The following is a 14,659-nucleotide window of genomic DNA, read 5'->3' on the forward strand; positions in this document are numbered from 1 at the left end:
AAAAGGGACTAATTGGGTCTGAGCTTTCCATTCTCACATAGTCACACTCATCACACACACACTAGTGCTACATAGCCTAAGCTACCAAAAGCCCAAATTAATTTCATAGGGTCGATTGTCGGGTAACCGACTATCTCCCATATCCAAAACCGACCACCAAATCAACTATCGTAGATCGGTTGGTAGAAACCAAACAGACTTGGTTGGGTTCGTTGTTGGTTGCATATCGGCCACAAAAATGGGTCGGTTATTAAGTAAAAACTGACTTATTCCTACTCCAATTATATACCTATGCCATAGTATATGTGCAATTTACTGTTTAAAGGAAGTGCCATCCCTATGCCATAGTAGAAAGGAACATACCCCGAATGGTCTGCAATTAAGAGATATGATTCTCAGGGGCATCTCTTTAGCATCCTAGCAAGGAGCTTACCTTATTGCCCTGGAACTAGTACCGGCAAGTGACAGATTCTAAGAATCGAATGCCATTGTTTGGCTGTTAGCAAGTCAATTCCTTTACCTAGCGGGAAGGCCATTTCTTCAAGAGTGAAATTGAGAGACAGTCCCCACAGCCTCCACGCGTAAATGTATCCCCTTTCCCGTGATGATGCTTTGTTAACCCGGGGGTCTGCTTGTAAGAAAACCCTGCGTGGAATTGGTCACATGAAGGGTAGTACTCGAATCAATATATCCACCATGCATAAGTAGATAAATAAAAATAAAGCAACTTTTCAGGCACCGGGGCATAGTGATTACATTCCTTCACTCCTAGGAATATGTTCGTATTTGTGTTGATTTTATTACCTTTTTATTCTCTTAAATTTTGGAGGCTTACTTGTTCATTTTTCTTTATCTATATAGTATATATATATATATATATTTGGTGTTTAACGTGCTCATGATATTTGTATATTTGAAATTAAATGTAGGTGCATCATAAAATATTAGGGAATAAAAATTTTAAAATTCAAAATTAAAGTAATAAATGCCAAAATTTATGGATTCTTAATTGATTTCCATTATTTACCCTAAGGGGTAAAATAGACATACAAAATTAAGAAATGGGTCTAAAATGAAAATTAACCAAAAACCCTAGAGTTAAATCTAATAGCCATTCTACTTTTTGAGCTTAAATCTAAAAATCCCTAAAACAAGTACGTAGATGGTGTGAATCCTAGTAGAAGCAATAACATCCAACTTTGATGCTTACAACCAAGCCTCCTTAGAGTTCAACGAAAGCATATTAGAGTAGAGAGTCATGTTGTGTTTAAATAGGTTTTATTGATTTTTTTGAGTTAATATATTGTGTTTACGTTGTTTAATTCAGACTTCTATATAGTTATATTTCAAATATAAAGCATAAATATATTTTAAACTCAAAACGGTCGAGTCCTTAAAATCCAAAACAAACGTTGTTTTACATTAAATAATATTAACACAAAGAAATCCGCAGATTAAGGATCCTATTGAATATTCTAACCTACAGTAAATGTAATTATGTAAGTTCAATAAAAAAGAAATTTGAAGAAAAAATGAATTAAGTTATAATTTTTTTTTGGGGGAAATTGAATTATAAAACTTAGGATAATAGGTTTTCAAATTTCTAAAACATTTAATAAAAAATGAGGTGAATTTAACAAAGAGGTCCCGCATGAGACACTTGGGGGTGGGGATGGTAGCCAAAATGACTAGATGGTGGGGGGTAAGGGGCAGATAAACGGTTGTTGGGAGTTAATTTGCCGGCAATATTGGGGCACAAAGTTAAAGCATTAGGGTCCTACAAAACAGTTCCTAATACAAATCAGATGGAGTATGTGGTGTTAATTTGTTGACTTGGTGTTGGTGGAGGAGCATGCATTCTTGTTTGTGTAAATGTGTATCAGCAAGATATGAAACATTGCATGGATATTATTGATCAAGTAATGTGCTCCGCGGGGGAAGACAACATTTTCAATGCCCATTCGACTGGCCCTTCCCTTGTACAAGACAAAATTTCAACTACCCATGGATTGACATCTGTATCTGTAACCTGCCTCCAAACTTTACATCCGAATGAGAGAATTTCAATCTTGTATATATATGAATACGTATATATTTATTTATGAGAAATGTTATCCATCTTCTTCACTAACTTTCTCATTTATTATTCTTATTTTACAGTGTGATCAATTTATAATCGAAATCGTTTATTTTTAAAATCATTCTATGAATATTAACTCTGTAAAAAAAAATCAACCAAATTGAAAGTTGTTTAGTTAATTATGTAACTCTGATTAAATGAACAAACGATTTAGTTTGATTCACTGTTTATTTATTTGATAACGATTACATAACCAATAATTTTCGATATAGTTGATTTTTTTTCAGAAGTGATCTTGAAAGAATGATCTAAAAAATGAACCGTTCTGATCATGAAAATATACTGTGAAATGAGAATAATTTGAAAAGGTGGATAACATTCCCTTATATTTATATATATAGTCCGTCTTCTGGCACTGCTGACATTGATTTGTCACTTAGATGTTAGATTTTAACTATTAGGTTAGATTTTGACTCTTGAATTTTGGGCGAAGATGTTAAACCCTATCGCAAATGAGATAAAAGAAAAAATGGAAAATTTATAGTGTTTTTATAGTGTTGATCGATACCGGTAGCTTCTACCTTTTGGTGGTGTAAAAAAAAAAAATTCATCAATCAATTTTGAAAAATTTGTTAAAAAAAGAAAAGTACGATTAACCGTACCTGAGAATAATATATAATCTCATTCTAGATATCCGAAATTTATTAACTTCAGACGTAGCATCGATTGATCGACACTATAGAATTTATACCCTCAGAAGCATATATAGTTGCTTCCATCGGCAGCTTAAATCGCCATTTTTAATCACATTTCCCCACATGATATAATACCTTAGGGTGTATAATTGAAAAATTTTACTACAGAATATATGAGGTATTGAGTATCTCCATCAATTTCTTATTGATTTTGTGATTGAATGACATATAGTTTCTCTAAAGAAGCACAAGTAGAAAGAGATGAGGTGGAACATGCAATAGTAGCAACAACTGGAGAATAGAACCATTAATCCAGCTAAGCGCGCACCATTAATCTTGTTGGATGCCTCAATCCACTCCTCATAAGAAAAATGGATAACTTGGTAATTTTTTCATCTCCACCAGTTTTGAAACATGGAGGACAATGCCTAGTACCACCAACAAATACCATGATAGGACAATGTGTAAAAATAATTAGAGTATCAAAGAAAGGTTTTGATACACCGTAGAGATTAGAGTATCCAATGTAAAAACAATTACAATAGATAAAGAGACTCAAGATCTTATTTCTATTATAAAAGACTTTTATTTTTATATATAATTATCATATTATATAACGTGTTCTATTATTTACGATCTCACAGTTAAATTGTTTAAAGTTAAATATTTATAATTTATAATTTGTATTTGAATATAACTAAGTAGAGACCCAAAACCACATAGTTTGGTTACGAGCAATATCAGCATAGAGAGCATAAGTAGAAGATCGATCCGATCTTGTAAATTATTCTTACCTTTCTCCATGTGAATTTTCATTCACCCTACCGATAGAATAGTAATTGGGCCAATAAATAACATATTAATAATGAAGACAACAATTTTAGAAGTAGTGGAGGCAAGTCTTAATTTAATAATTTGTATTGGACAATGTGGGAAAGGTGTTGGGGAGGGCCCAAGGGCTGGGGTTAAGAATTTCCCTCAAAAGAAGCAATGAAATTGTTCATGATTTCTTGGCTACAAAACACATTTGGCTAAAGTGGCCAAAAAAAAAAACACGTGGCTAAAATCAACAAATAAATATAAAAAAGAAAGGTCAAACTTCTTTTATTCAAGTTTGCTTCAAAGTGGGTTTGGGCATCTAAGCATCTCGTAATCCTATAAACTGGCCGAAACAAGTTGACTGAACATATAAGTAACCATGATGAAGAGAATTGCAGATAATGAAAAAGACACACAAATACAAATTTTCTTCTTTCACCCACTCAGCAAACACTCAAAGTTGGAGATCATGGAATTGATGTAATTCATGTATGTACATCGAATTATATCTAATCATGCACAGAACCTCAACTTAAGGTAATATCCCTCAAATCAACCTTGTAGGGCAAATGTTCCTACCTTTATGTCAACTTATATGATCTTTTATGGCATTTAAATTATGAGGCATATTTATGGTCAAACCACAATCATGCATTCCCAGATGCCTCTGGCTTTTCTGGTTGAAATTTTGGAGGGAATAGATACTTACAATGATATCAAGGAATAATAAGAGGGTATAATTTAAGTGAGACTTTGAAAAGTTTCAGGTGTTACTTTGTATTTTTTTTTTATTTACTTTTAAGAGCATCGCCTGCATAATTGAATATTCTTTTACAATTTGCTTCTGATATTTTCTTTCTTGATTCAGTTTGTCTCTGATTGGGACACACAATCCCTCAATCATTGCTCTCTATCTTAATATTCCTTTATTTATCTAGATACATGGAAATATTACTTTATTAAATGTCTAGCAGGTTAGGTTATGATAAATTAGCTATGAATAAATTAAGAAGATCATTTAAACATAATTTTATGTAATCCCAAAGTAAAATAACATGTTACTTACCTATAATAAAGATGAATAAAAATTTAAAAAATACTGCAAAAAACGTCGTGTGAAACTTTTAAAATTGTTAACCTAAAGAACATGTGAGAATAAAAACCGTGTGGATAATGTAAATAATGTTTGTAAAGCTTCGAACGTTCATATAAAACATAAATGACAATTAATTACCATGTCTAATAAATGATAAAACCTTGAAATAAGGCATATTAAAACACACTAGTTTGGAAAAGGCATAAAACTTTGAAATTTGGAAACAAAAATTAGAAATGGAAATTAATTACATAATTTTTTTATGATCATACCTTGAAATAAGGCATTGAATGACAAAATTAAAATTTACCTTTTTTCAACTCAAAGGATAAAAGAGTAAAACACAAAATGAATTTTCTGCAGAAAATGGATATCCTATGTGGCAAATTAAAAAATGAGTGTATATCTAATTTTTTAAAAAATAATGGGGTAATATGAAATTGGGCCTCTCGAAATGGATGTATATCCAAGGTATTAAATTTCATTTTTTTTTTGTTCCGAAATCGAAACACATGTTTAACAATTTTTCTTGAAGATTTCGCCGAAATTTTCAAAATTTTCAAAATTTCGGCGAAATTTACTGAAATTTATCGAAATTTATCAAAATTATAGAAATTTTCCTATTTTCTCAAACTTCAGAAATTAACAAAAAATAAATCGAGACTCCAAATAATTCACCGAAAAATTCTAAGGACTCGTATTGATGAATACTAATTTCCTATGACCTCAAAATAGTCAAATTGCTTTAAAAAAATTATGAAAAATCCTACTCTCATAATTTAATTAAAAAAAAATAATAATAATCGTCAAATTATTGAATTTTAATTTTCATTTTAATTTTCTAAAATTCATTTCCACACAACTAAGCTCTAGAACCACAACAAAAAGCCTAAGTTAGTTAAAATAAACTTAAAGAAATTTCTAATTCCTTTAAACAAACCTTAAAACAAGTTTGAAAAATTTAAGTAACAAAATTACCATAAGCCAAAATTTGGGTTGTTACACTCAGTGAAGATAAAGCTTGGCTGGGTGAGAGGCACGAGAAAACTGAAGGAAAGATTAAAAAAAAAAAAAAAAGACTAAAGAGAGAGGCACTGAGAAAAAAAGTAAAGAAAGAAAAAAAAAAAAAAAAAAAAAGGAGGGGGGGGGGGGTTTGGGGCCTTTGGGCAATTAGAAAGAAAAAAAAATTTTGGGATTTTGTTTAGTTATTTTAAACCTTAAACTCTAATACATTTCTATATAAAAAGATAATTAAAAGTATCCTAAAGGACCTAAAACCTAATATCCTAAAGAATATAGAGTATATAGGGTTTAATATATAAATTATAGAGTATAAAGAGTATTAGAGTATATAGAGTATTAGGGTTTAGATTTTAGTGTATAATTAAATTATATAGTATAAAGAATATACTAATTTTATTTATTCATTATACTAATTTTATTTAACAGTATTTGCTCCAGCGCACATTATATTCACCTTATATCACATGAAACCTACAATATAATTTGATTTCTTCAATGTTTTTTATCAATTTAGTAGATAATATGTTAAATAAATATATGGTAAAGTTTTATTAAAAATTTTTCGTATTTTGATAGTAATTTTTGTCATTTTCGTCTAATTTTTGTCGAAATTTAAAAATCTTCAAAATTTCGATAAAAATTTTCGTCGAAATTTTCTCTAAATCCGAAATTCAATTCCTTGTGTATATCTAATTAACTATTAAAACAAGCAAAAACAAAATTAACAGAGGATCCAAATCAATATTTTCAATCCAATTCAAACCCAGTCCGGTCAGTCCGGTCAGTCCAAACCCAATAGGATTTGAACTTTTGGTGGGCTTTCTGAAGTAGAAACAGATGCACTAACGGACGGCGGCTCACAAAAAGCCCAGTCCAGCAATGTTTTGGATTTCAAACCGTAACTTGATAACAGTAGAAAGGTAACAAGTAAATCCGAGTAAAACAGAGGTATTTTAGAATACCTCATCAGAGAAACAACATATCATCATCGATTCATCATCATCACCAGCTTTCGAACCCCTTCCCTTGTGGGGTATCATGCAAGCAGCAAGCACTTTACCACAAGGTCAGAAGCAAGGCCGGTGCCAGCCATTGCGATGAAAATATATTTATAAACAAAAATTCCTACAATAAGTTATAACACCCAATAATCCCATGCCACGTGTCAACCTACCTTACGTTACGCTGCTCTCGCATCCACGTGAAGCCCACCTCCCAGCCCAGTTTCTAACTGCAACAGTTGCTGGAGCTCAAGCTCAAGCTCATTTCCTCAAACAATCAAACATGGCGAAACCCAAACACTCCCATATTCTTCTCTCTCTTCTCCTCATCATCATCACTTCATCTGCACCATCCCTCGCATCACAGCCGTCCAATACCCGTTTCTCTTCCTCCTCCAGATGGGCCCCACGCGTCCTCGGAAAGTTCTCGCGCTCTTCGCCACCGCCGAGACGCAGACAGCAACAAACAAACCAAATCCGATACGAAACCCGATATTTCGCGCAGCGTCTCGACCACTTCAGCTTCTCGGACCTGCCGAGGTTCCAGCAGCGGTACCTCATAAGCACCGAGAAGTGGGTGGGCCCGCAGCGCCGGGGCCCCATCTTCTTCTACTGCGGCAACGAGGGCGACATCCAATGGTTCGCCGAGAACACCGGCTTCGTCTGGGAGCTCGCCCCGCGCTTCGGCGCCATGGTCCTCTTTCCCGAAGTAAGTAAGCTTCTGTTTGGTTGCCGAGAAAATTGAAAGAATTAAAAAAAAAAAAAAAACAGGCAATAAAAGGAAAATTAATTTGCTTTTTTGGAATTGGCAGCATCGGTACTACGGGGAGTCCATGCCGTATGGGAGTAAAGAAGAAGCTTATAAGAATGCCAGTACGCTGTCGTTTCTTACGGCTGAGCAAGCGCTTGCCGACTTTGCTGTGTTAATCACCGAGCTTAAGCGAAATTTGTCTGCGGAAGGTTGCCCTGTCGTGCTCTTTGGTGGATCCTATGGCGGAAGTATGTAAATTGTAACGCTCTGTTTTCGCGAATTTTGCTTTTATTTTGTGTTTGATGAAAATGATTGATAATTTGATACTCATTCATTTGCATAATTGAATTAGTTTTGTAGCAAAATAGCATTAAGGCAAGTAGCGAATGATCACTTTGGCTGAATGTTACTTTCATACTTTGATTTTGAAAACAGTGTTAGCAGCTTGGATGAGGCTTAAGTACCCCCACATTGCAATTGGTGCACTTGCTTCTTCGGCGCCGATTCTTCAATTCGAAGATATTGTGCCGCCAGAAACGTTTTATGACATTGTCTCCAATGATTTCAGGGTATCTTGTGTTTTTTGTCCCTTAGTTTTATGTTGTTTATATGTTTTTATTTTGTGTTGTGACATGATATTCACATATTGTCACCTCCATCTTATATCCATAGCGTGAAAGTAGCAGCTGCTTCGACACTATAAAGGAGTCCTGGGGTGTATTAATAACTGAGGGTCAGAAACATAATGGCCTGCTCCAGCTGACAAAGACTTTCCATTTATGTGGGTAAGGAATGCATTATGCATGCCATATGCTGCATTAGCTTTTGCTAGCACAGTGGAGATTGTATTGTTTATACTTCAATTCTTTTTCATTGGCCACTGGGTTTCAGCTGATCAAAGCCATTTGACAGGGAATTAAAGAGTACCGAAGATCTTATAGACTGGTTGGAGTCTGCGTATAGTTATTTGGCAATGGTGAACTACCCATATGCTTCTGACTTTATAATGCCTTTGCCTGGACACCCAATCAGAGAGGTTTGTTGGTCATTTTCTCACAGCATGGACACACAATTTAGAAGCTACCATATCTTATGATAATAACTTTTTTTCCAAGCCTAGTATTTGCCACCATGTAATACAGCCCAGCCTCTAGGAAAGTCAATTTGAAGGTGCATCCAAGTTCCTTTTTCCCGATTCCAGGGTGTTGTGCATATCTATTTCGAGTGTGTATTGCTACTAAAGAATTTAGAAGGTTTAGGTTATTGTGCTATTTACTGCTCTTTTGATTATCAAATAATCTGTCATTGTTTTCTGTATTCTTCAATTGTGATCCTATGAAATTTGTTTTTTGGGTTTTTTTTCATATTTAGTACCTGAACTTTGACCATTATCTTAATGTGGTACCTAAACTTTTATTTGTCCCAATTGAGTACCTAAACTTTTATTTTGTGTCTAATAGGTACCAAAATGAATTTCTGTTAAAATTATCAACAAAAGTTAGGGGCAATATAGTCACTTCAAAAAATTTATATTTTATTTTTAATTTTTAATTTTTTTGTTTGTTGTGTGTTTTTTTTTAATAATTTTAAACATATAAAGAAAATAATTAAAATATACTTTGACTATATTACCCCTAATTTTTATTGACAATTTTAACAAAAATTCATTTTAGTACCTATTAGACACAAAATAAAAGTTTAGGTACTCAATTGGGACAAATAAAAGTTTAGGTACCACATTAAGACAAGGGTCAAAGTTTAGGTACTAAATATGAAATAAACCCTTGTTTTTTAATAAGTCTTTGCCAATAATTGTCACTTGCCATGTAGTCTATTGCTAGCTATTGTAATTTTTGTCTTATCTTAGGAATTATGACCATCAGTTTTCTACTTGAGAATGTCAGACCCTCTTTCTTTTAGTTAATCATGATGTTTTAACCTGTATGAGTTCAAACCTTATGAATTCCCTTTTTGGGCTGTGTTGCCTTTCATATACATATATATGTGAATTTGTGTCTAGCAGGATATGCTTCAATGGTTTTTGCTTCTGCTTCAAATCAAAATAGTCATTTACCTCTTCTCTTGTAGGTTTGCAGAAAGATTGATGGTTCTTCTGATGGGACTAACACACTGGAGCGCATATTTGAAGGCATAAGTATATTCTACAATTACACTGGACAGGCTGACTGCTTTCAGCTGGAAGATGATTCTGATGTTGGCACAGATGGTTGGAATTGGCAGGTCTGTTAGTCTTAAATTAATATTATTTTCCTTTTCTAATCAAAATAATGATTGAAAATGATTGCTCATAAATAATATTTTCCTTTACTGAAAGAACATGATTTTCATTAGAGTACAAATTTAATGCTAGTGCTTCTATTATTTCTTTTCTTTTATACAGGCTTGCACAGAAATGGTTATGCCAATGTCTAGTAGCCGGAATGCAAGCATGTTTCAAACATATAATTATAATTTCTCTTCTTTTGAAGAGGAGTGTTGGAAGGATTTCAATGTGAAACCAAGACCTAGATGGATCACAACAGAATTTGGCGGACATGTATGAGAATGATGCATCGTGCATTGATTAATCCTTTCTGCTTCAAATTATATTTGCATTTATTGCTGGTTTCATTTCATTATTGCTGGTTTTGAATAATAATTACTTAGCGTCTAAGAGGTGCTGGTTCGGTGCGTAATAATATTATTTCTCTCTCCTCTATTAATTTTGTGTATTTCCTAGGGTAGTGGGGTTGATACTTGATAGTGTTTTGGTAGACGTCCTACATTACCTAATTATCTTAGTACACATTGTGTAACCTCTTATGTTCAAATCAGATTTAGATGAAAGAATAAACTGTAAAAAGGCTGATTTTTCTTTTCTAAATAAATTTGCTGCAATTTCCTGGTCTTCCAATATATTTTGGTCACAATAAATTTCAACACTTTGGCTATCTAATGTAGATTAATAATTTTCACTTACCATGCAAGACCAACCATTAACTACCAATCTTATTTCAAACTTGTTTTTTCAACATTTGTTAAACTTCAATATTTGAAGATCTCAATATTTGAAATTCAAACTACTTCCTGGAATTTTACCTTTTGAGACAGTCACTAATCTTTATGGTTTACACAAGAACTCATCTGTTGTTTGAAGAGTGTGGGTCGTTGCTTGTACTTGTAGCTACTTGCTCTGTTCAATAGTGAAGAGATAATCATAAATTCATGATTCTTACCTTCTCAAATTGTATAGTTTGATACTGATATTCTTGGCTATTAATTGTGAAGGATATCAAGGCCACCTTGAAAATGTTTGGAAGTAATATCATTTTCTCCAGTGGCTTATTGGATCCCTGGAGTGGTGGCAGGTAACCATTTTATTTATCGAATATGATGACCAGTGTTGTCAAAGGTTCATTATCTGAGTTCTAATGGCTATGAATAATATCCATTGCAGTGTTCTGCAGAATGTATCTGAAACTATCGTCGCGCTTGTTACTAAAGAAGGTATCTTCTACTCTTGGCAGTTGACATTACAAGTCATATGCTAAATTAACCACATCTCTAATCCACTTGCTTTCTTGAGTGGTCGGTTATGTCTCTATTATATCGTCATCAACATAATAGTTGTTTAGGCACCTATGAAACTTTTTAACTAGGTTAAGACTTCTCTTCTTGTATAAACTCGTTATGACCTGATACTGTCTTGCAAATTATTTTCACTGTAATTCCCTGCAACCTCTTATTTTATGCTGTTAGTTGCTGGTCATTAAATGTTAAAAAAAAAAAAAAAAAAAAATAGATTGCTTCTACTGTTGTTACTAGATGGAGGCATTAGAGGCTTAGAGCGGCTAGCAAGACCTTAGCCAGTATTTTTCTTCTCAAAATAGTGCATTTCTTTTGTTGTTTATCAGGTGCCCATCACATAGATTTGCGTGCTGCAACCAAAGAAGATCCTGAATGGTTGGTAGAGCAAAGGGCAACTGAAATTAAGCTGATACAAGGCTGGTTGGATGAATTCTATCTAGAAAAGAAAGCAAGTTTCGCCATATAGAGGTTTAGAGGTCGAAATCTGTATGTGTAAATTCTCATTCATCTTTTTGTCTTCTTTCTGAACAAGTTCTGTTTGATCATGTTCACAGATAAACTCCGCCTGCAATAACATTATGGTGAACATAGTAATCGTGTTGATTACTCAAACAGGGCAGTCCAGATGAAACTGATTTTCTGTGCATAAAACATCCACACTGCATTTCATTTCATCAATGGTAGAACTGTGATAATGTTCATGCATATTTGAACATTAAGCAGCACAATTTAGCAAATTCTATTGATGCCAATGAAGTATAATCCCAAAAGATCCTTTAACCATAGAACTAATAATACCCTAGTAAATAAACGTACAACTCATGGTGATTGAGCCTTTGGATTAGGAATGAGGTACTCTAGGATAAAAATCTGGAAAAGTAAAACAACAAATTTTACAGACTTGTGAAGACCCAAATTTTACATTCACTCCAAAAATCTCCTACAAATAAAATTTCGGCTATCATAAAAAATAATAAAGTAAATTACACGGATATCTTTTGGGTCACATTGGAGAGGATCAATGCTTGGCATATTTTAATCCTAACACATTTTCTTACCCTCCCTTCATGAGAATAGCAAACCTAAGGGGCCTCAAAGGTTTCAAATTCTCCCCTTACGAGTACTTCATACATGTGTAAAGGGGCCCATTCCCAAACGTGTGCTTAGCAGGTGCTGTGGGTAACAATGAATATGCTATATGTGAAAGCAAAATATAATGAGTTCTTTATTTTACATTCATTTGGGTTAAATTGAATATTTACCAATTATATATTCACCTCAGCAGGGAGAGAGTTATTTTTTTCTTTCTATTTTAGAACAACTGAAAGAGTTCCTTTGTTCTTTAGAAGAGTTGGGCAAGTGGAGAAGAAAGCGTCTAAGTTTTCCTACCTTGTTAAGAAGTTTAATTAAAAAAAGGTTTAATAACCCGATTCCTAGTGGGAAAAAGGTTTAATTTCTTAATTCCCAGCTCTATTTATAGTGATGGACTCTCCGATCTTATTAGATGTCACATAGCCTACGATATCACTTTAGCTTTCAGAGGTCATATTCATATATCTTAGAAGAAGACTCTGTTAGGATCCAATGAGCAATAATCTGATGATGATGAATAGGTGGACGGGAAGGTCCTACTCCTGGAGGTACTATGAGATTCTTGAGAAGAGGAAGACTCTGCCTGTTTGGCAGCAGAAGGAGGACTTGTTGCAGGCCTTCAACGCCAACCAGATTCTTATTTTGGTTGGCGAGACAGGCAGTGGCAAAACCACCCAGATTCCCCAATTCGTATTGGAAGCTGCCATTGATCCTACACAATTAACTAAACAACCTACAAGCAGCAGCAGCAGCAGCTCAAACATGATGGTTGCATGCACTCAGCCCCGTAGAGTGGCGGCAATATTGGCATCCCGCCGTGTTGCGGAGGAGATGGACGTGAGCATTGGAGAAGAGGTCGGTTACAGCGTCTGTTTCGAAGACTGCAGCAGTGACAAGACAGTGCTCAAGTATTTAACCGATGAGATGCTTTTGAGAGAAGCAATAACGTCAGATCCACGGTTGGAAAGATACAAGGTGATCATTCTCAACGAGGCTCACGAGAGAACTTTAGCGACGGATGTTCTGTTGGGGCTTTTGAAGCAAGTGTTGGAAAACAGACCTGACATGAAGCTGGTCGTGATGAGTGCCACTCTTGATGCTGAGAAGTTTAAGGCTTATTTCAATGATGAACCCCCGATCATGAAAGTTCCCAGCAGGCTTCATCCGGTGGAAATTTTTTACACCGAGGTACCCAACAGTGATTACTTGGAGGAGGCGATTCGAACTGTTTTGGTGATTCATCTGTATGAGAGACCTGGAGATGTACTTGTTCTTTTGAATGGAGAGGAGGAGATAGAAATTGCATGCTGCGAAATTAGGAAAGAAATTGCACTTGCACAGTTGGCAAGTGATCAGGTTGGTCCTGTGAATGTGGTGCCTCTGTATTCGTCTCTGTCTTCAGCTATGCAGCAGAAAGTATTTGATCCTGCACCTAATGGGACTAGGAAGGTTGTGGTGTCAACCAACATTGCAGAAACTTCTCTTGCAATAGATGGAATGGTTTATGTTGTTGATCCGGGATTGGACAAGCAGAAAGTTTACAACCCGCGGACGTGTGTTGAATCCTTATCTGTGTCTCCAGCCTCTCAGGCGAGTGCACATCAGAGAGCAGGGTGTGCTGGAAGAATCCGCCGGGGGAAATGTTTCAGGCTTTATACCGAGAGTAATTTTGAAAATGATCTTCAACCGCAGATGTATCTGGAAATGTTGAGATCAAACCTCGAAACTTTAGTTCTTACACTGAAGAAGCTAGGAATAGATTTGGTTCATTTTGATTTTATGGACCCTCCTCCTCCTCCAGAGGCATTAATGAAAGCACTATAGGTTTTGCATTGTTTGGGAGCATTGGATGATAATGGTGACTTGACCAAGCTGGGGGAGATAATGGGGGAATTCCCATTAGACCCTCAGATGTCAAAGATGCTCATTGCTAGCCCCAAATTCAACTGCTCTAATGAAATTGTATCGATTTGTGCCATGCTTTCGGTACCAAATCCCTTCATCCAGCCTAGAGAGGCTCGAACAGCTGCAGAGAATGCACACGCCAAGTTCGTGGACATTGATGGAGATCACCTTACACTTCTCAATGTGTATAAATCATACAAGCAAAACTATGAGGATCCTTTGTGGTGCAATGAGAACTTTCTTAATCACAAGACCTTGGAGGCAGCAGACAATGTTAGGCAGCAATTGGTGCTTCTTATGGCTCGTTTTAACCTCAAGTTATGCAGTAGTCATTTTCACAGTCATGACTACTACACCAACATAAGGAAGGCCATACTAGCTGGATATTTCATGCAGGTGGCTCGCCTAGATCAACGCACCGGACATTACGTCACAGTGAAACATAATCAAGTGGTACATTTGCATCCGTCGAATTGCTTGGATCACAAGCCACAGTGGGTGGTTTACAAAGAGTTCGTGATCCCTACCAAGAGTAAATATATCCGGACAGTGACAAACATTCGTGGTGAATGGCTAGTTGATATACAACAACAATCCCACGTTCTTTAA

At 35.1% G+C, this 14,659-nt stretch overlaps 1 protein-coding gene and 1 pseudogene across 1 annotated transcript; both read left to right on the forward strand.

Moving 5' to 3' along the window:
- Positions 1-6,939: 6,939 nt before the first annotated feature.
- Positions 6,940-11,704, forward strand: LOC147284251 (Serine carboxypeptidase S28 family protein). Its single transcript, XM_086243696.1, has 11 exons — positions 6,940-7,423; positions 7,527-7,713; positions 7,901-8,034; positions 8,138-8,250; positions 8,378-8,501; positions 9,554-9,706; positions 9,867-10,022; positions 10,754-10,833; positions 10,923-10,972; positions 11,380-11,521; positions 11,608-11,704. The coding sequence occupies exons 1-10, from the start codon at positions 6,998-7,000 to the stop codon at positions 11,517-11,519; spliced, it is 1,563 nt and encodes a 520-aa protein (XP_086099822.1). The 5' UTR covers positions 6,940-6,997; the 3' UTR covers positions 11,520-11,521; positions 11,608-11,704.
- Positions 11,705-11,845: 141 nt separating this feature from the next.
- Positions 11,846-14,659, forward strand: LOC147284252 (putative pre-mRNA-splicing factor ATP-dependent RNA helicase DEAH3 pseudogene; annotated as a pseudogene).

Source organism: Dryas octopetala, chromosome 5, assembly GCF_963921425.1.
Source record: "Dryas octopetala chromosome 5, drDryOcto1.1, whole genome shotgun sequence".
Classification (NCBI taxonomy): Eukaryota; Viridiplantae; Streptophyta; class Magnoliopsida; order Rosales; family Rosaceae; genus Dryas; species Dryas octopetala.